This window comes from Oncorhynchus keta, chromosome 35 (assembly GCF_023373465.1).
Source record: "Oncorhynchus keta strain PuntledgeMale-10-30-2019 chromosome 35, Oket_V2, whole genome shotgun sequence".
NCBI classification, from domain to species: domain Eukaryota; kingdom Metazoa; phylum Chordata; class Actinopteri; order Salmoniformes; family Salmonidae; genus Oncorhynchus; species Oncorhynchus keta.
In genome coordinates this window covers 72,946,799-72,971,647 of record NC_068455.1, presented here as the reverse complement: position 1 = coordinate 72,971,647, position 24,849 = coordinate 72,946,799, and the positions used below count along the sequence as shown (strand labels likewise).

The window sequence follows — 24,849 nt, the reverse complement described above, 5'->3', positions numbered from 1 at the left end:
AATGCTAGCTCAATGACTGGAAGTCTACCAGAACAGCTAATGCTAGCTCAATGACTGGAAGTCTACCAGAACAGCTAATGCTAGCTCAATGACTGGAAGTCTACCAGAACAGCTAATGCTAGCTCAGTGACTGGAAGTCTACCGGAACAGCTAATGCTAGCTCAATGACTGGAAGTCTACCAGAACAGCTAGCATACTGGCTCGCGAAACGACCTTCTTCCTTCATACTGGACGCAGAGACAGAAATGGTATCCATGAGTTTATCTGACTCTGGGTAAGAATGAAAAGGCTAATTGTCAAATTATCATACTACCACTTTACTTTAGTTTGTTTTACTGTAAAGTGTGTTGCACTTCATTTGAGTGTGAAAGTTTGATCTGATTTGATTTGCTCTGAAGGAGAGCAGAAGAGACTGTCTGGATCTGGAGGCCAGCGTCCTGATGTTCCGGGCTGAAAAACGCCCGTTTAGCGACGGGAACAAACCCCTCTGCAGCACGGCTTCATCACCCTTCAGTGGATCTACAGCTTCATCTTCATCATCCTCGTCAGTGCTGGAGCTGCACAGCAAGCCGCTCTCACCCAGGTTCCTGGATAACACGGCTAGAGTGCAGAGACGGGTGAGTTGGAGAGAGCGTGTGATGTCTACTGTTAATTTTTATTGTTTATTTCACTTTATATATTATCTACCTTACTTGCTTTGGCAATGTTAACACGTTTCCCATGCCAATAAAGCCCTTGAATTGGATTGAATTGAATTGAGAGCAGACAAAGACGCACGTGCCGTGCACACATGAACACACATGAACACACATGAACACACATACACAGACACACACAATGAGACCGTTTGGACTGATATATGCTGACCTCTTCTGGGCATTTGAAAGAGCTGTCAAAAGTCCAACAAACATTTGTCAACTGCAATTTTCAAAACATGACCATGTTAACATATAGTGCCTTCAGGAAGTATTCACGTCCCTTGACGTTTTCCACATTTTGTTTTGTTACATTTAAATGTTTATGTCTCAGCCTACAACATTTAAATGTTTATGTCTCAGCCTACAACATTTAAATGTTTGTCTCAGCCTACAACATTTAAATGTTTATGTCTCAGCCTACAACATTTAAATGTTTATGTCTCAGCCTACAACATTTAAATGTTTGTCTCAGCCTACAACATTTAAATGTTTATGTCTCAGCCTACAACATTTAAATGTTTGTCTCAGCCTACAACATTTAAATGTTTATGTCTCAGCCTACAACATTTAAATGGCAAACCTAAATAAGTTTAGGAGTAAAAATTTGCTTCACAAGTCACATACAAATAGCATGAACTAGTGTTTAATATGATTTTTTTTTTATGACTACCTCATCTCTGCCTACAACATTTAAATGTTTTATTATCTCAGCCTACAACATTTAAATGTTTATGTCTCAAGTTACAACATTTAAATGTTTATGTCTCAGCCTACAACATTTAAATGTTTATGTCTCAGCCTACAACATTTAAATGTTTGTCTCAACTCAGCAGCTACAACATTTAAATGTTTAATTGTGATAGGAGAAAAACAAGTATGGATCAATAACATTCTACAACATTTAAATGTTTGTCAATAACAGCCTACAACATTTAAATGTTGAAAACAAGTATGGATCAATCAACCTACAACATTTAAATGACAGAGTTATGTCAATCAGCCTACAACATTTAAATGTTTCAATAACATCTCTAGCCTACAACATTTAAATGTTTATGTCTCAAATGACAGAGTGAAAACTACAACATTTAAATGTTTAAATGACAGAGTGAAAAGAAGTATGGATCAATAACATTCAGCCTACAACATTTAAATGTTTGTCTCAGCCTACAACATTTAAATGTTTCAATAACATTCTAGCTACTCCACGATACTAACCTAAATGACCTACAACATTTAAATGTTTATGACAGAGTGAAAAGAAGGAAGGATCTATGGATCAGCCTACAACATTTAAATGAAAAGAAGTTCAATAACATTCTAGCTACTCTCAACCTACAACATTTAAATGTTTATGTCTCAGATACTAACTAAATGACAACATTTAAATGTTGACAGAGTGAAAAAAACAAGTATGGATCAATAACATTCTAGCTACTCTACAACCTAAATGACAGAGTGAAAAGAAGTTAAATGTTTAGCTGTCATACTAACCTACAAGTGAAAACAAGTTTAATAACATTCTAGCTACTCCACGATACAACAACATTGACAGAGTGAAAACAAGTATGGATCTCATCTCTCCCTCCTGTGTCTCATCTCTCCCTCCTGTCTCTCTTCTGCGCACTCCCTCCTGTCTCTCTTCCTCCCTCCTGTCTCTCTTCCTCCCTCCTGTCTCTCTTTCTCCTCCCTCCTGTCTCTCTTCCTCCCTCCTGTCTCTCTTCCTCCCTCCTGTCTGTCTTCTACCCTCTTGTGTCTTCTTCTCCCTCCTGTCTCTCTTCCTCCCTCCTCCCTCCTCCTGTTTCATCTCTCCCCCTCCTGTGTCTCATCTCTCCCTCCTGTCTCTCTTCCACCCTCCTGTCTCTCTTCCTCCCCTCTTTCTCTCTTCCTCCCTCCTGTCTCTCTTCCTCCCTCCTGTCTGTCTTCTACCCTCCTGTCTCTCTTCTCTCCCTCCTGTCTCTCATCTCTCCCTCCTGTCTCTCTTCCTCCCTCCTGTCTCTCTTCCTCCCTCCTGTCTCTCTTCCTCCCTCCTGTCTCTCTTCCTCCCTCCTGTGTCTCATCTCTCCCTCCTGTCTCTCTTCCTCCCTCCTGTCTCTCTTCCTCCCTCCTGTCTCTCTTCCTCCCTCCTGTCTCTCTTCCTCCCTCCTGTCTCTCTTCCTCCCTCCTGTCTCTCATCTCTCCCTCCTGTCTCTCTTCCACCCTCCTGTCTCTCTTCCTCCCTCCTGTCTCTCTTCTCTCCCTCCTGTCTCTCTTCCTCCCTCCTGTCTCTCTTCCTCCCTCCTGTCTCTCTTCCTCCCTCCTGTCTCTCTTCCTCCCTCCTGTCTGTCTTCCTCCCTCCTGTCTCTCTTCCTCCCCCCTGTCTCTCTTCCTACCTCCTGTGTCTCATCTCTCCCTCACTCTCTTGTCTCCCTCTTATTTCTTTCCTCTCCTGCTCTATCCATTCTCATCCCCTCTATTCCCTCTCCCTTATAATCTATAATCTAACTTGAAATGCTCAAACTCTCTCTTTCTCCCCCTCTCTGTCTCTCTCTCTTTTGTTGTCTCTCTTCCCATCTTCCCCTTTTACAGGGTGGCCTATCAGTGGACTGCATCTCAGATCTTGTAGAGAGTCAGTCCCGCCTGTTGGAGGCGCTACAGCTGTCCCACCCTGCAGAGCTGGAGCTGAAGAAGACTGCAGCCGGAGCCGGGGGGCGGACCCAGACCAAGCTCAGCCTCAACCCCATCTATAAACAGGTCCCCCGTGTGGTGGAACACTGCTGCTGTCACATAGAGAGACACGGTGAGTGTTTGTTTTATTTAACCAGGCAAGTCAGTTAAGAACAAATTCTTATTTTCAATGACGGCCTAGGAACAGTGGGTTAACTGCCTGTTCAGGGGCAGAACGACAGATTTGTACCTTGTCAGCTCGGGGATCTGAACTTGCAACCTTCCGGTTACTAGTCCAACGCTCTAACCACTAGTTGTTGTAGCGATGAGACAAGATAGTAGCTACTAAAAACAATTGGATACCGCGAAATTGGGGAGAAAAATGGGTACAACATTTTTTATTAAATAAAACATGAATTAATTAATGAAATAAACATTCATAGAACAAGAGCGTAAAATGTTATTTGTCACGGAAAACACATAATATGAAAACACTTGATATCAAAACATTTGGACAACATAGAATTATATACTGTCTCTTATTTAGAGTCTTAAAGTGCGCTTCCGTAAATGTGTTTGGTATACAGTATTTGTAAGGCATCAACCAAGCTTTTTCAGGAATCAACATGTTCCAAAATGTTTTACCTCGATGTGTAAATTGGTTCCGTGAATTGGAAAATGTGTCTTACGTACTTGCTACAACAAGATTTCTCAAGTAGGCCCTGCTTTCCAAGCTGAGTTCTAGATAAACTCTGTGATCGTCACCAACGCTAAGATGAGTTTTCATAATATAGTCAGACCACTGGGAATGGCTTTGATCACAGAAATAAACTCTCGGAAAGGTATTGGAAACTCATTCAATGTTATAAATTGTTCATACAAAATGATACCTCTGTTGTGGAACACATTAAGAACAAAGTCAATATTCCTTTCATGCCAGCTGAACAATGACTTTTCCCATACAGTTATGTCTGAATTATTCCACAAAGTTGTGCAGGAAACATATTTTCCAGGGCATTAAAGCTTGTTGGTGAAAGCTAGACAATTTAGCGGGTTAATCTTTTGGGAAGATAATTACATTTCAGTAAAACTGTAAGACCTCCCAACTTATGAAACACATTGTTTGGAGATGAAATACCAAATTGATTCTGTATTTGACCAAATATCTCTTCAACCAATTGATCATGAAAGTGTTATTTATGTCAACAAAATCCAACACTGCCAGACCTTCAGATGTTTAAAATGTGATATGACTTCTTCAGTTTGTGAGACTTATTTTTTCACATGAAGTCAAGAAAGGTCTTGTCCACATCACCAACAAACTGTCACAGTCCAAACACTCCAAGACAGTCGTGAAGAGGAGCATGACAACGCCTTTCCCCCCTCAGGAGGCTGAAAAGATTTGGCATGGGTCTCCAGATCCTCAAAAAGTTCTACAGCTGCACCATCGATCTGCACCATCACCGCCTGGTATGGCAATTTCTCGTAAGGCGCTACAGAGGGTAGTGCGTACGGCCCAGAACATCACTGAGGCCAAGCTCCCTGCCATCCAGGACCTCTATACTAGGCGTGTCAGAGGAAGGCCCAAAACATTGCCAAAACTCCAGTCCCCCAAGTCATAGAATGTTCTCTCTGCTACCACATGGCAAGTGGAACCGGAGCACCAAGAATAGGTCCAAAAGGCTCCAGCTTCTACCCCCAGGCCATAAGACTGCTGAACAGCTTCTACCCCCAGGCCATAAGACTGCTGAACAGCTTCTACCCCCAGGCCATAAGACTGCTGAACAGCTTCTACCCCCAGGCCATAAAACTGCTGAACAGCTTCTACCCCCAGGCCATAAGACTGCTGAACAGCTTCTACCCCCAGGCCATAAGACTGCTGAACAGCTTCTACCCCCAGGCCATAAGACTGCTGAACAGCTTCTACCCCCAGGCCATAAGACTGCTGAACAGCTTCTACCCCCAGGCCCCAAGACTGCTGAACAGCTTCTACCCCCAGGCCCCAAGACTGCTACATGTACATATTACCTCAACTACCTCCACTAACCTGTTTATTATCTATACATAGTCACTTTACCCCTACCTACATATACATATTACCTCAACTAACCTGTTTATTATCTATACATAGTCACTTTACCCCTACCTACATGTACATATTACCTCAACTAACCTGTTTATTATCTATACATAGTCACTTCACCCCTACCTACATGTACATATTACCTCCACTAACCTGTTTATTATCTATACATAGTCACTTTACCCCTACCTACATGTACATATTACCTCCACTAACCTGTTTATTATCTATACATAGTCACTTTACCCCTACCTACATGTACATATTACCTCAACTAACCTGTTTATTATCTATACATAGTCACTTTACCCCTACCTACATGTACATATTACCTCCACTAACCTGTTTATTATCTATACATAGTCACTTTACCCCTACCTACATGTACATATTACCTCAACTAACCTGTTTATTATCTATACATAGTCACTTTACCCCTACCTACATATACATATTACCTCAACTAACCTGTTTATTATCTATACATAGTCACTTTACCCCTACCTACATGTACATATTACCTCAACTAACCTGTTTATTATCTATACATAGTCACTTTACCCCTACCTACATGTACATATTACCTCCACTAACCTGTTTATTATCTATACATAGTCACTTTACCCCTACCTACATGTACATATTACCTCCACTAACCTGTTTATTATCTATACATAGTCACTTTACCCCTACCTACATGTACATATTACCTCCACTAACCTGTTTATTATCTATACATAGTCACTTCACCCCTACCTACATGTACATATTACCTCCACTAACCTGTTTATTATCTATACATAGTCACTTTACCCCTACCTACATGTACATATTACCTCCACTAACCTGTTTATTATCTATACATAGTCACTTTACCCCTACCTACATGTACATATTACCTCCACTAACCTGTTTATTATCTATACATAGTCACTTTACCCCTACCTACATGTACATATTACCTCCACTAACCTGTTTATTATCTATACATAGTCACTTTACCCCTACCTACATGTACATATTACCTCCACTAACCTGTTTATTATCTATACATAGTCACTTTACCCCTACCTACATGTACATATTACCTCCACTAACCTGTTTATTATCTATACATAGTCACTTTACCCCTACCTACATGTACATATTACCTCCACTAACCTGTTTATTATCTATACATAGTCACTTTACCCCTACCTACATGTACATATTACCTCCACTAACCTGTTTATTATCTATACATAGTCACTTTACCCCTACCTACATGTACATATTACCTCCACTAACCTGTTTATTATCTATACATAGTCACTTTACCCCTACCTACATGTACATATTACCTCCACTAACCTGTTTATTATCTATACATAGTCACTTTACCCCTACCTACATGTACATATTACCTCCACTAACCTGTTTATTATCTATACATAGTCACTTTACCCCTACCTACATGTACATATTACCTCCACTAACCTGTTTATTATCTATACATAGTCACTTTACCCCTACCTACATGTACATATTACCTCCACTAACCTGTTTATTATCTATACATAGTCACTTTACCCCTACCTACATGTACATATTACCTCCACTAACCTGTTTATTATCTATACATAGTCACTTTACCCCTACCTACATGTACATATTACCTCCACTAACCTGTTTATTATCTATACATAGTCACTTTACCCCTACCTACATGTACATATTACCTCCACTAACCTGTTTATTATCTATACATAGTCACTTTACCCCTACCTACATGTACATATTACCTCCACTAACCTGTTTATTATCTATACATAGTCACTTTACCCCTACCTACATGTACATATTACCTCCACTAACCTGTTTATTATCTATACATAGTCACTTTACCCCTACCTACATGTACATATTACCTCCACTAACCTGTTTATTATCTATACATAGTCACTTTACCCCTACCTACATGTACATATTACCTCCACTAACCTGTTTATTATCTATACATAGTCACTTTACCCCTACCTACATGTACATATTACCTCCACTAACCTGTTTATTATCTATACATAGTCACTTTACCCCTACCTACATGTACATATTACCTCCACTAACCTGTTTATTATCTATACATAGTCACTTTACCCCTACCTACATGTACATATTACCTCCACTAACCTGTTTATTATCTATACATAGTCACTTTACCCCTACCTACATGTACATATTACCTCCACTAACCTGTTTATTATCTATACATAGTCACTTTACCCCTACCTACATGTACATATTACCTCCACTAACCTGTTTATTATCTATACATAGTCACCCCTTTGTACCCTCTACCTACATGTACATATTACCTCCACTAACCTGTTTATTATCTATACATAGTCACTTTACCCCTACCTACATGTACATATTACCTCCACTAACCTGTTTATTATCTATACATAGTCACTTTACCCCTACCTACATGTACATATTACCTCCACTAACCTGTTTATTATCTATACATAGTCACTTTACCCCTACCTACATGTACATATTACCTCCACTAACCTGTTTATTATCTATACATAGTCACTTTACCCCTACCTACATGTACATATTACCTCCACTAACCTGTTTATTATCTATACATAGTCACTTTACCCCTACCTACATGTACATATCACCTCCACTAACCTGTTTATTATCTATACATAGTCACTTTACCCCTACCTACATGTACATATTACCTCAACTAACCTGTTTATTATCTATACATAGTCACTTTACCCCTACCTACATGTACATATTACCTCCACTAACCTGTTTATTATCTATACATAGTCACTTTACCCCTACCTACATGTACATATTACCTCCACTACCTCCACTAACCTGTTTATTATCTATACATAGTCACTTCACCCCTACCTACATGTACATATTACCTCCACTAACCTGTTTATTATCTATACATAGTCACTTCACCCCTACCTACATGTACATATTACCTCCACTAACCTGTTTATTATCTATACATAGTCACTTTACCCCTACCTACATGTACATATTACCTCCACTAACCTGTTTATTATCTATACATAGTCACTTTACCCCTACCTACATGTACATATCACCTCCACTAACCTGTTTATTATCTATACATAGTCACTTTACCCCTACCTACATGTACATATTACCTCCACTAACCTGTTTATTATCTATACATAGTCACTTTACCCCTACCTACATGTACATATTACCTCCACTAACCTGTTTATTATCTATACATAGTCACTTTACCCCTACCTACATGTACATATTACCTCCACTAACCTGTTTATTATCTATACATAGTCACTTTACCCCTACCTACATGTACATATTACCTCCACTAACCTGTTTATTATCTATACATAGTCACTTTACCCCTACCTACATGTACATATTACCTCCACTAATCTGTTTATTATCTATACATAGTCACTTTACCCCTACCTACATGTACATATTACCTCAACTAACCTGTTTATTATCTATACATAGTCACTTTACCCCTACCTACATGTACATATTACCTCCACTAACCTGTTTATTATCTATACATAGTCACTTTACCCCTACCTACATGTACATATTACCTCCACTAACCTGTTTATTATCTATACATAGTCACTTTACCCCTACCTACATGTACATATTACCTCCACTAACCTGTTTATTATCTATACATAGTCACTTTACCCCTACCTACATGTACATATTACCTCCACTAACCTGTTTATTATCTATACATAGTCACTTTACCCCTACCTACATATACATATTACCTCAACTAACCTGTTTATTATCTATACATAGTCACTTTACCCCTACCTACATGTACATATTACCTCAACTAACCTGTTTATTATCTATACATAGTCACTTCACCCCTACCTACATGTACATATTACCTCCACTAACCTGTTTATTATCTATACATAGTCACTTTACCCCTACCTACATGTACATATTACCTCCACTAACCTGTTTATTATCTATACATAGTCACTTCACCCCTACCTACATGTACATATTACCTCCACTAACCTGTTTATTATCTATACATAGTCACTTCACCCCTACCTACATGTACATATTACCTCCACTAACCTGTTTATTATCTATACATAGTCACTTTACCCCTACCTACATGTACATATTACCTCAACTAACCTGTTTATTATCTATACATAGTCACTTTACCCCTACCTACATGTACATATTACCTCCACTACCTCCACTAACCTGTTTATTATCTATACATAGTCACTTCACCCCTACCTACATGTACATATTACCTCCACTAACCTGTTTATTATCTATACATAGTCACTTTACCCCTACCTACATGTACATATTACCTCCACTACCTCAACTAACCTGTTTATTATCTATACATAGTCACTTTACCCCTACCTACATGTACATATTACCTCCACTAACCTGTTTATTATCTATACATAGTCACTTCACCCCTACCTACATGTACATATTACCTCCACTAACCTGTTTATTATCTATACATAGTCACTTTACCCCTACCTACATGTACATATTACCTCCACTAACCTGTTTATTATCTATACATAGTCACTTTACCCCTACCTACATGTACATATTACCTCCACTAACCTGTTTATTATCTATACATAGAGTAGTATCGTCAGCCTGTTGGGGAATTTGGATTTCTGTATCAAAACTAGATAAGCCATACAAATGTGCGTTATTCAGAATATCTAGAGATGGAAGTTCCACAACCAAAATGTCTTTGTTTTTTTAAAGGCTAAATTGGGTAGTACACGTCTTTTGAATGTATTACGGTTTAGTATCACAGAACTATTTATATCTTCGTAAAACATGCGAATGACTTCGATAACATTTTCCCCCGAAACCAAAAAGTTGGGCGACCGAAAGAGAAATTCGTGTTCAATTGTGTCAAAGGCTTTACAGAAATCTGAAAGGCAAATAGAATCTGAGCCAATTGAATGTGAATAGTCCAAGACTAAACAAATGTTGGATTTGAATATGACGGGCCTTCGTAAAGCCTGCTTGAGTATCATTTATAATGTGCTCTTTTCCTTTCTTTGGTCTTTTGGCATAAACCAGAGCAATCAATTTGTGATCAATATTTACTAAAGTGTGTGTGTAGATGTGTCTGTATATCAAGACATTTTTACATCAGCATTTTTAAAGCGCATGTTTCTGGTTTTCCGGGATACAGTATTTTCAACCTCACTTCTGTTTTCCTCAGGCGTCTTGCTCCGACTGCTAGGTTAGGTTACAAGTGCTGTACAGATACCCAGCCTAAAACCCCAAAGCGAGGCGCAGTGGCCATGACAAACTGCCTCGAAGGCAGGAACATACAAAGAATCCTAGAGAGGACGCAGAGTCAGAGGGCTGCCCTCTTCTGGCTCTACCTTCATCATAGGAATCCATTCGTAACACAGGTTAGGGTTGTGTCCAGTTATATCACTACAGCCTATATGGGTGAGACACAGAGGATACAATGAAGCACCAACTGTTATTAACGTCACGTCTGCTCTCGCTCCCCCTCTCTGGCGCTGTTGGTCGTCAGGCTGCTCATCATTACGCACACCTGTCACCCTCGTTACGCGCACCAGCACTTCATTGGACTCACCTGGTCTCATTACATTACATTCACATTACATTTAAGTCATTTAGCAGATGCTCTTATCCAGAGCGACTTACAAATTGGTGCATTCACCTTATGACATCCAGTGGAACAGCCACTTTACAATAGTGCATCTAAATCTTTTAAGGGGGGGGGGGTGAGAAGGATTACTTTATCCTATCCTAGGTATTCCTTAAAGAGGTGGGGTTTCAGGTGTCTCCGGAAGGTGGTGATTGACTCCGCTGTCCTGGCGTCGTGAGGGAAGGTGTCTCCATCACGTTATTGATTGCCTCCCCTATATCTGTCACTTCCTCAGTTTCATCCCAGTGTCCAGATGCTGTGTTTGCTTTGTCTCATGTCTATTTATTATTAAATCATCACCCTGTACTTGCTTCCAGTCTCCCAGTGTCTGTCGTCTCAAAGACCGTTACAATTAACTGTTAAAAATGTTGCACTTTTTTAAAATGTCAACTGTGTCTTCTCAGGGCTACAAACTGTGGGGATCTTTCGTGTTGGCAGCTCCATAAAGAGAGTTCGGCAGGTGAGGCAATTTAAATAAAAAAAATATCCACATTACATGGATGCACTGTAGTGATTTATACCTACTGGGTGTAATGATGTACTGTAGTGATTTATACCTACTGGGTGTAATGATGTACTGTAGTGATTTATACCTACTGGGTGTTGATGTACTGTAGTGATTTATACCTACTGGGTGTAATGATGTACTGTAGTGATTTATACCTACTGGGTGTTGATGTACTGTAGTGATTTATACCTACTGGGTGTTGATGTACCCTACTGGGTGTAATTTATACCTACTGGGATGTAATGATGTACTGTAGTGATTTATACCTACTGGGTGTAATGATGTACTGTAGTGATTTATACCTACTGGGTGTAATGATGTACTGTAGGGTGATTTATACCTACTGGGTGTAATGATGTACTGTAGTGATTTATACCTACTGGGTGTAATGATGTACTGTAGTGATTTATACTGGGTGTAATGATGTACTGTAGTGATTTATACCTACTGGGTGTAATGATGTACTGTAGTGATTTATACCTACTGGGTGTAATGATGTACTGTAGTGATTTATACCTACTGGGTGTAATGATGTACTGTAGTGATTTATACCTACTGGGTGTAATGATGTACTGTAGTGATTTATACCTACTGGGTGTAATGATGTACTGTAGTGATTTATACCTACTGGGTGTAATGATGTACTGTAGTGATTTATACCTACTGGGTGTAATGATGTACTGTAGTGATTTATACCTACTGGGTGTAGATGTACTTTATTTATACCTACTGGGTGTAATGATGTACTGTAGTGATTTATACCTACTGGGTGTAATGATGTACTGTAGTGATTTATACCTACTGGGTGTAATGATGTACTGTAGTGATTTATACCTACTGGGTGTAATGATGTACTGTAGTGATTTATACCTACTGGGTGTAATGATGTACTGTAGTGATTTATACCTACTGGGTGTAATGATGTACTGTAGTGATTTATACCTACTGGGTGTAATGATGTACTGTAGTGATTTATACCTACTGGGTGTAATGATGTACTGTAGTGATTTATACCTACTGGGTGTAATGATGTACTGTAGTGATTTATACCTACTGGGTGTAATGATGTACTGTAGTGATTTATACCTACTGATGTACTGTAGTGATTTATACCTACTGGGTGTAATGATGTACTGTAGTGATTTATACCTACTGGGTGTAATGATGTACTGTAGTGATTTATACCTACTGGGTGTAATGATGACTGTAGTGATTTATACCTACTGGGTGTAATGATGTACTGTAGTGATTTATACCTACTGGGTGTAATGATGTACTGTAGTTTATACCTACTGATTTATATGTACTGTAGTGATTTATACCTACTGGGTGTAATGATGTACTGTAGTGATTTATACCTACTGGGTGTAATGATGTACTGTAGTGATTTATACCTACTGGGTGTAATGATGTACTGTAGTGATTTATACCTACTGGGTGTAATGATGTACTGTAGTGATTTATACCTACTGGGTGTAATGATGTACTGTAGTGATTTATACCTACTGGGTGTAATGATGTACTGTAGTGATTTATACCTACTGGGTGTAATGATGTACTGTAGTGATTTATACCTACTGGGTGTAATGATGTACTGTAGTGATTTATACCTACTGGGTGTAATGATGTACTGTAGTGATTTATACCTACTGGGTGTAATGATGTACTGTAGTGATTTATACCTACTGGGTGTAATGATGTACTGTAGTGATTTATACCTACTGGGTGTAATGATGTACTGTAGTGATTTATACCTACTGGGTGTAATGATGTACTGTAGTGATTTATACCTACTGGGTGTAATGATGTACTGTAGTGATTTATACCTACTGGGTGTAATGATGTACTGTAGTGATTTATACCTACTGGGTGTAATGATGTACTGTAGTGATTTATACCTACTGGGTGTAATGATGTACTGTAGTGATTTATACCTACTGGGTGTAATGATGTACTGTAGTGATTTATACCTACTGGGTGTAATGATGTACTGTAGTGATTTATACCTACTGGGTGTAATGATGTACTGTAGTGATTTATACCTACTGGGTGTAATGATGTACTGTAGTGATTTATACCTACTGGGTGTAATGATGTACTGTAGTGATTTATACCTACTGGGTGTAATGATGTACTGTAGTGATTTATACCTACTGGGTGTAATGATGTACTGTAGTGATTTATACCTACTGGGTGTACTGTAGTGATTTATACCTACTGGGTGTAATGTGTACTGTAGTGATTTATACCTACTGGGTGTAATGATGTACTGTAGTGATTTATACCTAATGATGTACTGTAGTGATTTATACCTACTGGGTGTAATGATGTACTGTAGTGATTTATACCTACTGGGTGTAATGATGTACTGTAGTGATTTATACCTACTGGGTGTAATGATGTACTGTAGTGATTTATACCTACTGGGTGTAATGATGTACTGTAGTGATTTATACCTACTGGGTGTAATGATGTACTGTAGTGATTTATACCTACTGGGTGTAATGATGTACTGTAGTGATTTATACCTACTGGGTGTAATGATGTACTGTAGTGATTTATACCTACTGGGTGTAATGATGTACTGTAGTGATTTATACCTACTGGGTGTAATGATGTACTGTTTATACCTACTGGGTGATTTGTAGTGATTTATACCTACTGGGTGTTGATGTACTGTAGTGATTTATACCTACTGGGTGTTGATGTACTGTAGTGATTTATACCTACTGGGTGTAATGATGTACTGTAGTGATTTATACCTACTGGGTGTAATGATGTACTGTAGTGATTTATACCTACTGGGTGTTGATGTACTGTAGTGATTTATACCTACTGGGTGTAATGATGTACTGTAGTGATTTATACCTACTGGGTGTTGATGTACTGTAGTGATTTATACCTACTGGGTGTAATGATGTACTGTAGTGATTTATACCTACTGGGTGTAATGATGTACTGTAGTGATTTATACCTACTGGGTGTAATGATGTACTGTAGTGATTTATACCTACTGGGTGTAATGATGTACTGTAGTGATTTATACCTACTGGGTGTAATGATGTACTGTAGTGATTTATACCTACTGGGTGTGTTGTGTTTGTGTTGATGTTGTGACAGGTGTATTTCTCGTCGTCTGTATACGTTACAGGGCCGTTGATCCCTGTCATTTTCTGTTTTCAAAGCATCATCACACGGGAAACTGACCTTTTATTTACTGTGTGTGTGTGTGTGTGTGTGTGTGTGTGTGTGTGTGTGTGTGTGTGTGTGTGTGTGTGTGTTTCAGCTGCGTGAGGACTTTGACATGGGGACAGATGTGTGTCTGGAAGAGGAGACCAGTGTCCATGACGTAGCAGCCCTGCTGAAGGAGTTCCTCAGAGACATGCCTGACCCTCTACTGCCTAGAGAGCTCTACTCTGCTTTCCTCCACGCCAACCGTACGACACACACACACACACACCCCTACCCCTACCCCCCCGCACACGCACACAAACCCTAACCCCTCCCCCACACACGCACACACACCCTACCCCCTAACCCCTCCCCACACACGCACACACACCCTACCCCCTAACCCCTCCCCCACACACGCACACACACCCTACCCCCTAACCCCTCCCCCACACACGCACACAAACCCCTACCCCTAACCCCTCCCCACACACGCACACACACCCTACCCCTACACCCCCGCATGCGCACACGCACACACCCTACCCCCCATCACACACACCCTACCCCCCACACACACCCCCCCCTACCCCCCACACACACGCACACAAACCCTACCCCCTAACCCCTCCCCGCACACACACCCTACCCCCTACCCCCCCCACACACGCACACAAACCCTAACCCCTCCCCGCACACGCACACCACCTACCCCCTACCCCCCCACACACGCACACAAACCCTAACCCCTCCCCGCACACGCACACACACCCTACCCCCTACCCCCCACACACGCACACAAACCCTACCCCCTAACCCCTCCCACACGCGCACACACACCCTACCCCTAACCCTCCCCGCACACAAACCCTACCCCTAAACCCCCTGCACACAAACCCTACCCCCTAAACCCCCCGCACACACACCCTACCCCCTACCCCCGCACACGCACACAAACCCTAACCCCTCCCCGCACACGCACACACACCCTACCCCCTAACCCCCATCCCCGCACACAAACCCTACCCCCTAAACCGCCCCCGCACACACAAACCCTACCCCTGACCCTCCCCCCACACACACGCACACGCACACACCCCTACCCCCTAACCCCCCACTGTCACACACACAAACCCTACCCCCTGACCCCCTCACGCACACACGCACACAAACCCTACCCCTTTGCTGATCATCTCTGTGGCATTAGCTTCCTAACCCATCACTGTCCCCCTCTGTGGGTATCTAACCCATCACTGTCCCCCTCTGTGGGTATCTAACCCATCACTGTCCCCCTCTGTGGGTATCTAACCCATCACTGTCCCCCTCTGTGGGTATCTAACCCATCACTGTCCCCTCTGTGGGTATCTAACCCATCACTGTCCCCTCTGTGGGTATCTAACCCATCACTGTCCCCTCTGTGGGTATCTAACCCATCACTGTCCCCTCTGTGGGTATCTAACCCATCACTGTCCCCTCTGTGGGTATCTAACCCATCACTGTCCCCCTCTGTGGGTATCTAACCCATCACTGTCCCCCTCTGTGGGTATCTAACCCATCACTGTCCCCCTCTGTGGGTATCTAACCCTCACTGTCCCCTCTGTGGGTATCTAACCCATCACTGTCCCCCTCTGTGGGTATCTAACCCATCACTGTCCCCCTCTGTGGGTATCTAACCCATCACTGTCCCCTCTGTGGGTATCTAACCCATCACTGTCCCCTCTGTGGGTATCTAACCCATCACTGTCCCCTCTGTGGGTATCTAACCCATCACTGTCCCCTCTGTGGGTATCTAACCCATCACTGTCCCCTCTGTGGGTATCTAACCCATCACTGTCCCCTCTGTGGGTATCTAACCCATCACTGTCCCCCTCTGTGGGTATCTAACCCATCACTGTCCCCTCTGTGGGTATCTAACCCATCACTGTCCCCTCTGTGGGTATCTAACCCATCACTGTCCCCTCTGTGGGTATCTAACCCATCACTGTCCCCTCTGTGGGTATCTAACCCATCACTGTCCCCTCTGTGGGTATCTAACCCATCACTGTCCCCCTCTGTGGGTATCTAACCCATCACTGTCCCCCTCTGTGGGTATCTAACCCATCACTGTCCCCTCTGTGGGTATCTAACCCATCACTGTCCCCCTCTGTGGGTATCTAACCCATCACTGTCCCCCTCTGTGGGTATCTAACCCATCACTGTCCCCCTCTGTGGGTATCTAACCCATCACTGTCCCCTCTGTGGGTATCTAACCCATCACTGTCCCCTCTGTGGGTATCTAACCCATCACTGTCCCCTCTGTGGGTATCTAACCCATCACTGTCCCCCTCTGTGGGTATCTAACCCATCACTGTCCCCCTCTGTGGGTATCTAACCCATCACTGTCCCCCTCTGTGGGTATCTAACCCATCACTGTCCCCTCTGTGGGTATCTAACCCATCACTGTCCCCTCTGTGGGTATCTAACCCATCACTGTCCCCCTCTGTGGGTATCTAACCCATCACTGTCCCCCTCTGTGGGTATCTAACCCATCACTGTCCCCCTCTGTGGGTATCTAACCCATCACTGTCCCCCTCTGTGGGTATCTAACCCATCACTGTCCCCTCTGTGGGTATCTAACCCATCACTGTCCCCTCTGTGGGTATCTAACCCATCACTGTCCCCCTCTGTGGGTATCTAACCCTCACTGTCCCCTCTGTGGGTATCTAACCCATCACTGTCCCCCTCTGTGGGTATCTAACCCATCACTGTCCCCCTCTGTGGGTATCTAACCCATCACTGTCCCCCCTGTGGGTATCTAACCCATCACTGTCCTCTCTGTGGGTATCTAACCCATCACTGTCCTCTCTGTGGGTATCTAACCCATCACTGTCCCCTCTGTGGGTATCTAACCCATCACTGTCCCCTCTGTGGGTATCTAACCCATCACTGTCCTCTCTGTGGGTATCTAACCCATCTCTGTGGGTATCTAACCCATCACTGTCTTCTCTGTGGGTATCTAACCCATCACTGTCTTCTCTGTGGGGTTAGGTAACTAACCCATCACTGTCCTCTCTGTGGGTATCTAACCCATCTCTTTCCTCTCTGTGGGTATCTAACCCATCACTGTCCCCTCTGTGGGTGTCTAACCCATCTCTGTCCCCCTCTGTGGGGATCTAACCCATCACTGTCCCCCTCTGTGGGTATCTAACCCATCACTGTCCCCCTCTGTGGGTATCTAACCCATCACTGTCCTCTCTGTGGGTATCTAATCCATCTCTGTCCTCTCTGTGGGTATCTAACCCATCTCTGTGGGTATCTAACCCATCTCTGTGGGTATCTAACCCATCTCTGTGGGTATCTAACCCATCTCTGTCCTCTCTGTGGGTATCTAACCCATCTCTGTGGGTATCTAACCCATCTCTGTGGGTATCTAACCCATCTCTGTCCTCTCTGTGGGTATCTAACCCATCTCTGTCCCCTCGGTCTCCCCTCATCTGTCCTGTAGTTCTGCAAGGGACAGACCAGTTCCTGTACCTCCAGCTGCTCCTCTACCTGTTACCGGCCTGTAACTGTGATACCCTGCTCCGCCTCCTCACCCTGTTACACACCGTACAGAGCCACGCACAGGACACCACAGGACCACAGGACACCACAGGACCACAGGACACCACAGGACCACAGGACCAGGTGGTTAGTGTCTAGAGTGTGTGTGTGTGTGTGTGTGTGTGTGTTTGTCGCTTCCACATCCTCTTACACACTCCATGTGTCTGTCTATCATCCTGTTCACCTGTCTATCATCCTGTTCACCTGTCTATCATCCTGTTCACCTGTCTATCATCCGGTTCACCTGTCTATCATCCTGTTCACCTGTCTATCATCCTGTTCACCTGTCTATCATCCTGTTCACCTGTCTATCATCCTGTTCACCTGTCTATCATCCTGTTCACCTGTCTATCATCCTGTTCACCTGTCTATCATCCTGTTCACCTGTCTATCATTCTGTCCACCTGTCTATCATCCTGTTCACCTAATATGTGGTGTCTCCCCCTAACCTCCCCTCTCACTCTCTCTCTGCAGTTCCTAGGCAACAAGATGACAGCAACTAACCTGGCGGTGATATTTGGTCCCAACCTGTTGCAGGGGGAGAGGGGCGGAGGGGACAGGGAGATGAGTCCTCATGCCATGGACATCGAGGACAGCTCCGCCATCATCAACGTCACCCTGCAACTTATACAGAACTATAAGCGACTATTCACGGTACCAAGAGTGTGTGTGTGTGGGGCTGTGGGGGTAAGGGGGTTGTGTGTGTGTGTGTGTGTGTGGGCTGTGGGGGGGTAAGGGTGTGTGTGTGTGTGTGGGTGTTGTGTGTGTGTGTGTGTGGGTAAGGGGGTTGTGTGTGTGTGTGTGTGTGTGTGTGTGTGTGTGTGTGTGTGTGTGTGTGGGGGTGTGTTGTGTGTGTGTGTGTGTGTGTGTGGGGGGGCTGTGGGGGTAAGGGGTGTGTGTGTGTGTGTGTGTGTGTGTGTGTGGGGCTGTGGGGTAAGGGGGTTGTGTGTGTGTGTGTGTGTGGGGCTGTGGGGGTAAGGGGGTTGTGTGTGTGTGTGTGTGGGTAAGGGGGTTGTGTGTGTGTGTGTGTGTGTGTGTGTGTGTGTGTGGGGCTGTGGGGGTGGGGTGTGTGTGTGTGTGTGTGTGTGTGTGTGGGGGGGCTGTGGGGGTAAGGGGGTGTGTGTGTGTGTGTGTGTGGGGGGGGGCTGTGGGGGTAAGGGGGTTGTGTGTGTGTGTGTGTAAATCTCCTGTCCTCTTCTCCCCAGGTGTCAGCAGAGCTCCAACAAGAGGTGCTGATGAGTCTCATTCAGACGGATCCTGACATCATCGACTATCTTCTCCGCAGGAAACTCAGGTATGTTTCATTTCAGGGCCCATAGTAGGAGCGTGGATCAGGTTTCCCCTGTCTATTTTTATTTATTACTGGTCCTGGATCAGCCCTTCAGTTGTCTCTGAATCCCAGTGTTGTGTGTTTATTGAATGTATGTCTGCCTTTATCACCAGCGCTGCAAGACTTCCTGCAACGTGAATAATAAAATACTCTCTCCTCCCTCCCTCTCTTTCCTCTCCTCCTTCTCCCTCCCCCTCTCCTCCCTCTTTCCTGTCCTCCCTCTCCCTCCCCCTCTCCTCCCTCTCTCTCCCCCTCTCCTCCCTCTTTCCTCTCCTCCCTCTCCCTCCCCCTCTCTCTCCCCCTCTCCTCCCTCTCTTTCCTCTCCTCCTTCTCCCTCCCCCCCTTCTCCTCCCTCTCTTTCCTCTCCTCCTTCTCCCTCCCCCTCTCCTCCCTCTCTTTCCTCTCCTCCTTCTCCCTCTCTTTCTTCCCTCTTTCCTCTCCTCCTTCTCCCTCCCCTCTCCTCCCTCTCCCTCCCCTCTTCCCTCTTTCCTCTCCTCCTTCTCCCTCCCCCTCTCCTCCCTCTCTCTCCCCCTCTTTCCTCTCCTCCTTCTCCCTCCCCCTGTCCTCCCTCCCACGGTGACAGTCACCTGGCGGTGGGGACAGTAGATACGGGGAGTCGGCGGGACACGGGGGTGTCTCTGGACTCTGTGGGGTCATTCAGTGATAGCCTGTCACCCCTGGAGACCCCCTCGCCACTCTTCAACTTGTCCCCCCTGGAGCCCCCCTCTCCCCTCTTCAACCCTGACGGGCCCGGGGACGGCAGCCTGACCAGTGAGGTGTTCTTTAACCTGGAGGCGCTACGGCACCACAACAACAAGAAACGTAAGTCGCGGGTCATAGAGGGGACACCTCTGTTGCCACACCCTTATTTGTTCTGTTGCTATGGTTACGGCTAGGCTTAGGGTTAAAGACACACTCCAGCTATTTTTTAAAAACTTTTCCTGTTGAAAAACAAAACCCCATAAATACAGTAAAGTACACGTAGTTAAACGTAAACAATTGGTTTTGAGCAAAATAGTATTTTTTAAACACAACTGCAAACCTCAAGGACTAGGTCTGGTGGCAATCTGTGATTTCATTGCCCTCCCCCTTGTTTGAGTAACAATAGAGGAGCAATACAGAACAAAAGAGGAAAGCCCCCCAATTTATCTGGACCACCTATTGAGATGGGCCTTTTGTTAAGACAGAGTTAGTATTAGAATAAGGGTTATGGTTGAGCCGGGGTGTGGACAGGAAGCTAGAGTTAGGGTTAACATAATAATAATAACAACAATACACACCGTACCAATTGATAAGATTGTAATAAGAAATACCATTCAAAATAACATTGTAAAAACAAACAAACATTGTAGATAACACTGTAATAGCAATGTAACAACATTCTAAATAACAAAGGAACAACATTCTAAATAACATTATAACATTCTAAATAACATTATAACATTCTAAATAACATTCTAAATAACATTAACATTCTAAATAACATTCTAAAAACATTCTAAACAACATTGTAAAAACATTCTAAATAACATTGTAACAACAAACATTGTATATAACACTGTAATAGCAAAGTAACAACATTCTAAATAAAACGTAGCAACATTCTAAATAACATTGCAACAACAACAATTCTAGACAACACTGTAGTAACGACATTCTAAATAACTTTAACAACAAAGTAGCACCATTCTAAATAACAAAGGAACAACATTACTTAGTAACAACAAAGTAACAATCCAGAAAACATTGTAATAAACACCATTGTAAATGAAAATATCTAGAATAACAACACATCTCTCCCTCCACAGGCTCCAACGTGATCCTGTCCAAGTCCATCGGCCAGATGAGACAGTTCCACTCCAACCACAACCTCCTGAGTCTGTCCCAGTCCTCTAGCAGCTCCAGAGTCCACCCAGAGGACAGCTACCATGCCCAGGAACAGAGGGCTCCGCTGGGGGAAGATCTGAGCTTCACCCTGGGGGCTGCCTCATGCTCCAGCCTGGGAGGACAGGGGGATAACAGTGTCTGGGTGAGACAGACACCCCAGGAGGAGAGAGAGAAACAGGTGGCTAACAGTGTCTGGGTGAGGCAGGCGCCCCAGGAGGAGAGAGAGAAGCCATCTCCAAGTCATTCCAGTTATTTCTGGGACTTCTTCACAGGGAAGAGCTCGGGGTCAGAGACCATGGTATGATAGGACACGACACTGGGGGGTGCGGTGGAGGGGTGAGTGCATTCCAGGGGCGGATTGGGACTAGAAATCGTTGGAGCAGCCCACCGGGCTTTTGTCGGTTCTGCCAGTTTCTAGGCTGATGGAAGGTGGTTGAACCATGGACTCTATGGGGGCGTCCAGTGGTAGCCTGTCACCTGATCATGAGAGAGAGGGTATATACACGTGTCAGACAAGCACAACCCAAACATACTAAACACACTGTTTAAATACTAACACTGCTTGGGACTAACATTACCAAGGAATTTTAGATATAGTTTTTTACTGTTGTTCCTATATCTCCTTTGGACTCCGAGTGATGCGGCTGGAGACTGTTATGGTACACTATCCCTTATCACAGTACAGCTTTTTACCCAGCTCATGAATTAAGTTTGAAACATTGGTTAGGTTACAATGATGTGTGTGTGTGGGGGGGGGTATATATAACTTCTTTGCTTCGGCTTCTGATGCAAAAAAAAACAAGAAATTGGGGCCTCTTCTTTCTATTCCACAAGAGGGCAACCTTTACCACACCTCGTATATACATCATCTGGCTGCTGTGAACTGGACCTATTACCCCACTTCACAGGACGATTTGAATTAACTACCAGCGACAATATGGCCGTAGATATGTTCTACAACTAAAGACATTAGTTAAATAAAGGTTACATTTAAAACATATTTTAAAAAGACCTACCTAAAGATTCTGGGAATGCTGTGTACAGACCTACCTAAAGATTCTGGGAATGCTGTGTACAGACCTACATAAAGATTCTGGGAATGCTGTGTACAGACCTACCTAAAGATTCTGGGAATGCTGTGTACTGTACAGACCTACCTAAAGATTCTGGGAATGCTGTGTACTGTACAGACATACCTAAAGATGGAGGGAGAATGCTGTGTACTGTACAGACCTACCTGAAGATGGATGGAGAATGCTGTGTACTGTACAGACCTACCTGAAGATGGAGAGAGAATGCTGTGTACTGTACAGACCTACCTGAAGATGGATGGAGAATGCTGTGTACTGTACAGACCTACCTGAAGATGGAGAGAGAATGCTGTGTACTGTACAGACCTACCTGAAGATGGAGGGAGAATGCTGTGTACAGACCTACCTGAAGATGGAGGGAGAATGCTGTGTACAGACCTACCTGAAGATGGAGGGAGAATGCTGTGTACTGTACAGACCTACCTGAAGATGGACAGAGAATGCTGTGTACAGACCTACCTGAAGATGGACAGAGAATGCTGTGTACAGACCTACCTGAAGATGGAGGGAGAATGCTGTGTACTGTACAGACCTACCTGAAGATGGACAGAGAATGCTGTGTACAGACCTACCTGAAGATGGACAGAGAATGCTGTGTACAGACCTACCTGAAGATGGAGGGAGAATGCTGTGTTCAGACCAACCTGAAGATGGAGGGAGAATGCTGTGTACAGACCGACAGTTGAAGTCGGAAGTTTACATACACCTTAGCCAAATACATTTAAACTCAGTATTTCACAATTCCTGACATGTAATCCTAAAATGTCCATGTTTTAGGTCAGTTCGGATCACCACTTTATTTTAAGAATGTGAAATGTCAGAATAATAGTAGAGAGAATCATTTATTTCAACTTTTATTTCGTTAATCACATTCCCAGTGGGTGAGAAGTTTACATACACTCAATTAGTATTTGGTAGCATTGCCTTTAAATTGATTAACTTGGGTCAAACATTTCGGGTAGCCTTCCACAAGCTTCCCACAATAAATTGGGTGAATTGTGGCCCATTCTCCCTGACAGAGCTGGTGTAACTGAGTCAGGTTTGTAGGCCTCCTTGCTCGCACAAGCTTTTTCAGTTCTGCCCACAAATTTTCTATGGGATTGAGGTCAGGGCTTTGTGATGGCCACTCCAATACCTTGACTTTCTTGTCCTTCAGCCATTTTGCAAGTGTGCTTGGGGTCATTGTCCATTTGAAGACCCATTTGTGACCAAGCTTTAACTTCCTGACTGATGTCTTGAGATGTTGCTTCAATATATCCATATCATTTTCCTCCTCATGAAGCCAACTATTTGTGAAGTGCACCAGTCCCTCCTGCAGCAAAGCACCCCCACAACATGATGCTGCCACCCCGCGCTTCACGGTTGGGATGGTGTTCTTCGGCTTGCAAGCCTCCCCTTTTTCCTCCCAAACATAACGATGGTCATTATGGCCAAACAGTTTTTGTTTCATCAGACCAGAGGACATTTCTCCAAAAAGTACGATCTTTGTCCCCATGTGCAGTTGCAAACCGTAGTCTGGCTTTTTTATGGCGGTTACACCTGTTATAGCAACTTCTACTTTATGATAACCTCTTCCTTACCATGTAAATGTAGTATTTTGTCACTTTTTAAAATGTTTGTATGCATGTATATTAGTGTTCTTATCACTTTAAGTTGTGTTGCTAAAGGGATATTTACATCCTTCACCTTGGTAATTACTATTCTATACTTTAAGTTGTGTTGCTAAAGGGATATTTACATCCTTCACCTTGGTAATTACTATTCTATACTTTAAGTTGTGTTGCTAAAGGGATATTTACATCCTTCACCTTGGTAATTACTATTCTATACTTTAAGTTGTGTTGCTAAAGGGATATTTACATCCTTCACCTTGGTAATTACTATTCTATACTTTAAGTTGTGTTGCTAAAGGGATATTTACATCCTTCACCTTGGTAATTACTATTCTATACTTTAACAAGCGAGAGTCCCTCAAGGTGTAGCTCAACCTTGACGTTTGTCTATTTTTTTTTGACAGTTGTATCCTACAAGTATTAAAATGTACAATTGTTGCTTCGTCATTCTTTTTTTGAATACAAATGGGGGGGAAATATCTTCAAGGGGTTAAAACATA

At 43.1% G+C, this 24,849-nt stretch overlaps 1 protein-coding gene across 7 annotated transcripts in view; it reads left to right on the top strand.

Annotated features, from left to right (window-relative positions):
* The window catches only part of LOC118369202 (rho GTPase-activating protein 6-like), a 153,673-nt gene extending 128,886 nt beyond the window's left edge, over positions 1–24,787 (top strand). For 6 of the 7 annotated variants that reach the window (XM_052497693.1, XM_052497695.1, XM_052497696.1 and 3 more), the window contains 9 exons: positions 399–617; positions 3,267–3,477; positions 11,572–11,627; positions 14,962–15,112; positions 18,331–18,515; positions 18,903–19,082; positions 19,634–19,722; positions 20,342–20,580; positions 21,567–24,787. In XM_052497693.1, coding sequence (XP_052353653.1) covers positions 399–617; positions 3,267–3,477; positions 11,572–11,627; positions 14,962–15,112; positions 18,331–18,515; positions 18,903–19,082; positions 19,634–19,722; positions 20,342–20,580; positions 21,567–21,949 — 1,713 coding nt within the window. In that variant the 3' untranslated portion in view covers positions 21,950–24,787. The remainder of the gene's footprint in view (positions 1–398; positions 618–3,266; positions 3,478–11,571; positions 11,628–14,961; positions 15,113–18,330; positions 18,516–18,902; positions 19,083–19,633; positions 19,723–20,341; positions 20,581–21,566) is intronic. The other variant, XM_052497692.1, reaches the window with a different exon arrangement.
* The last annotated feature ends 62 nt before the right edge of the window (positions 24,788–24,849 follow it).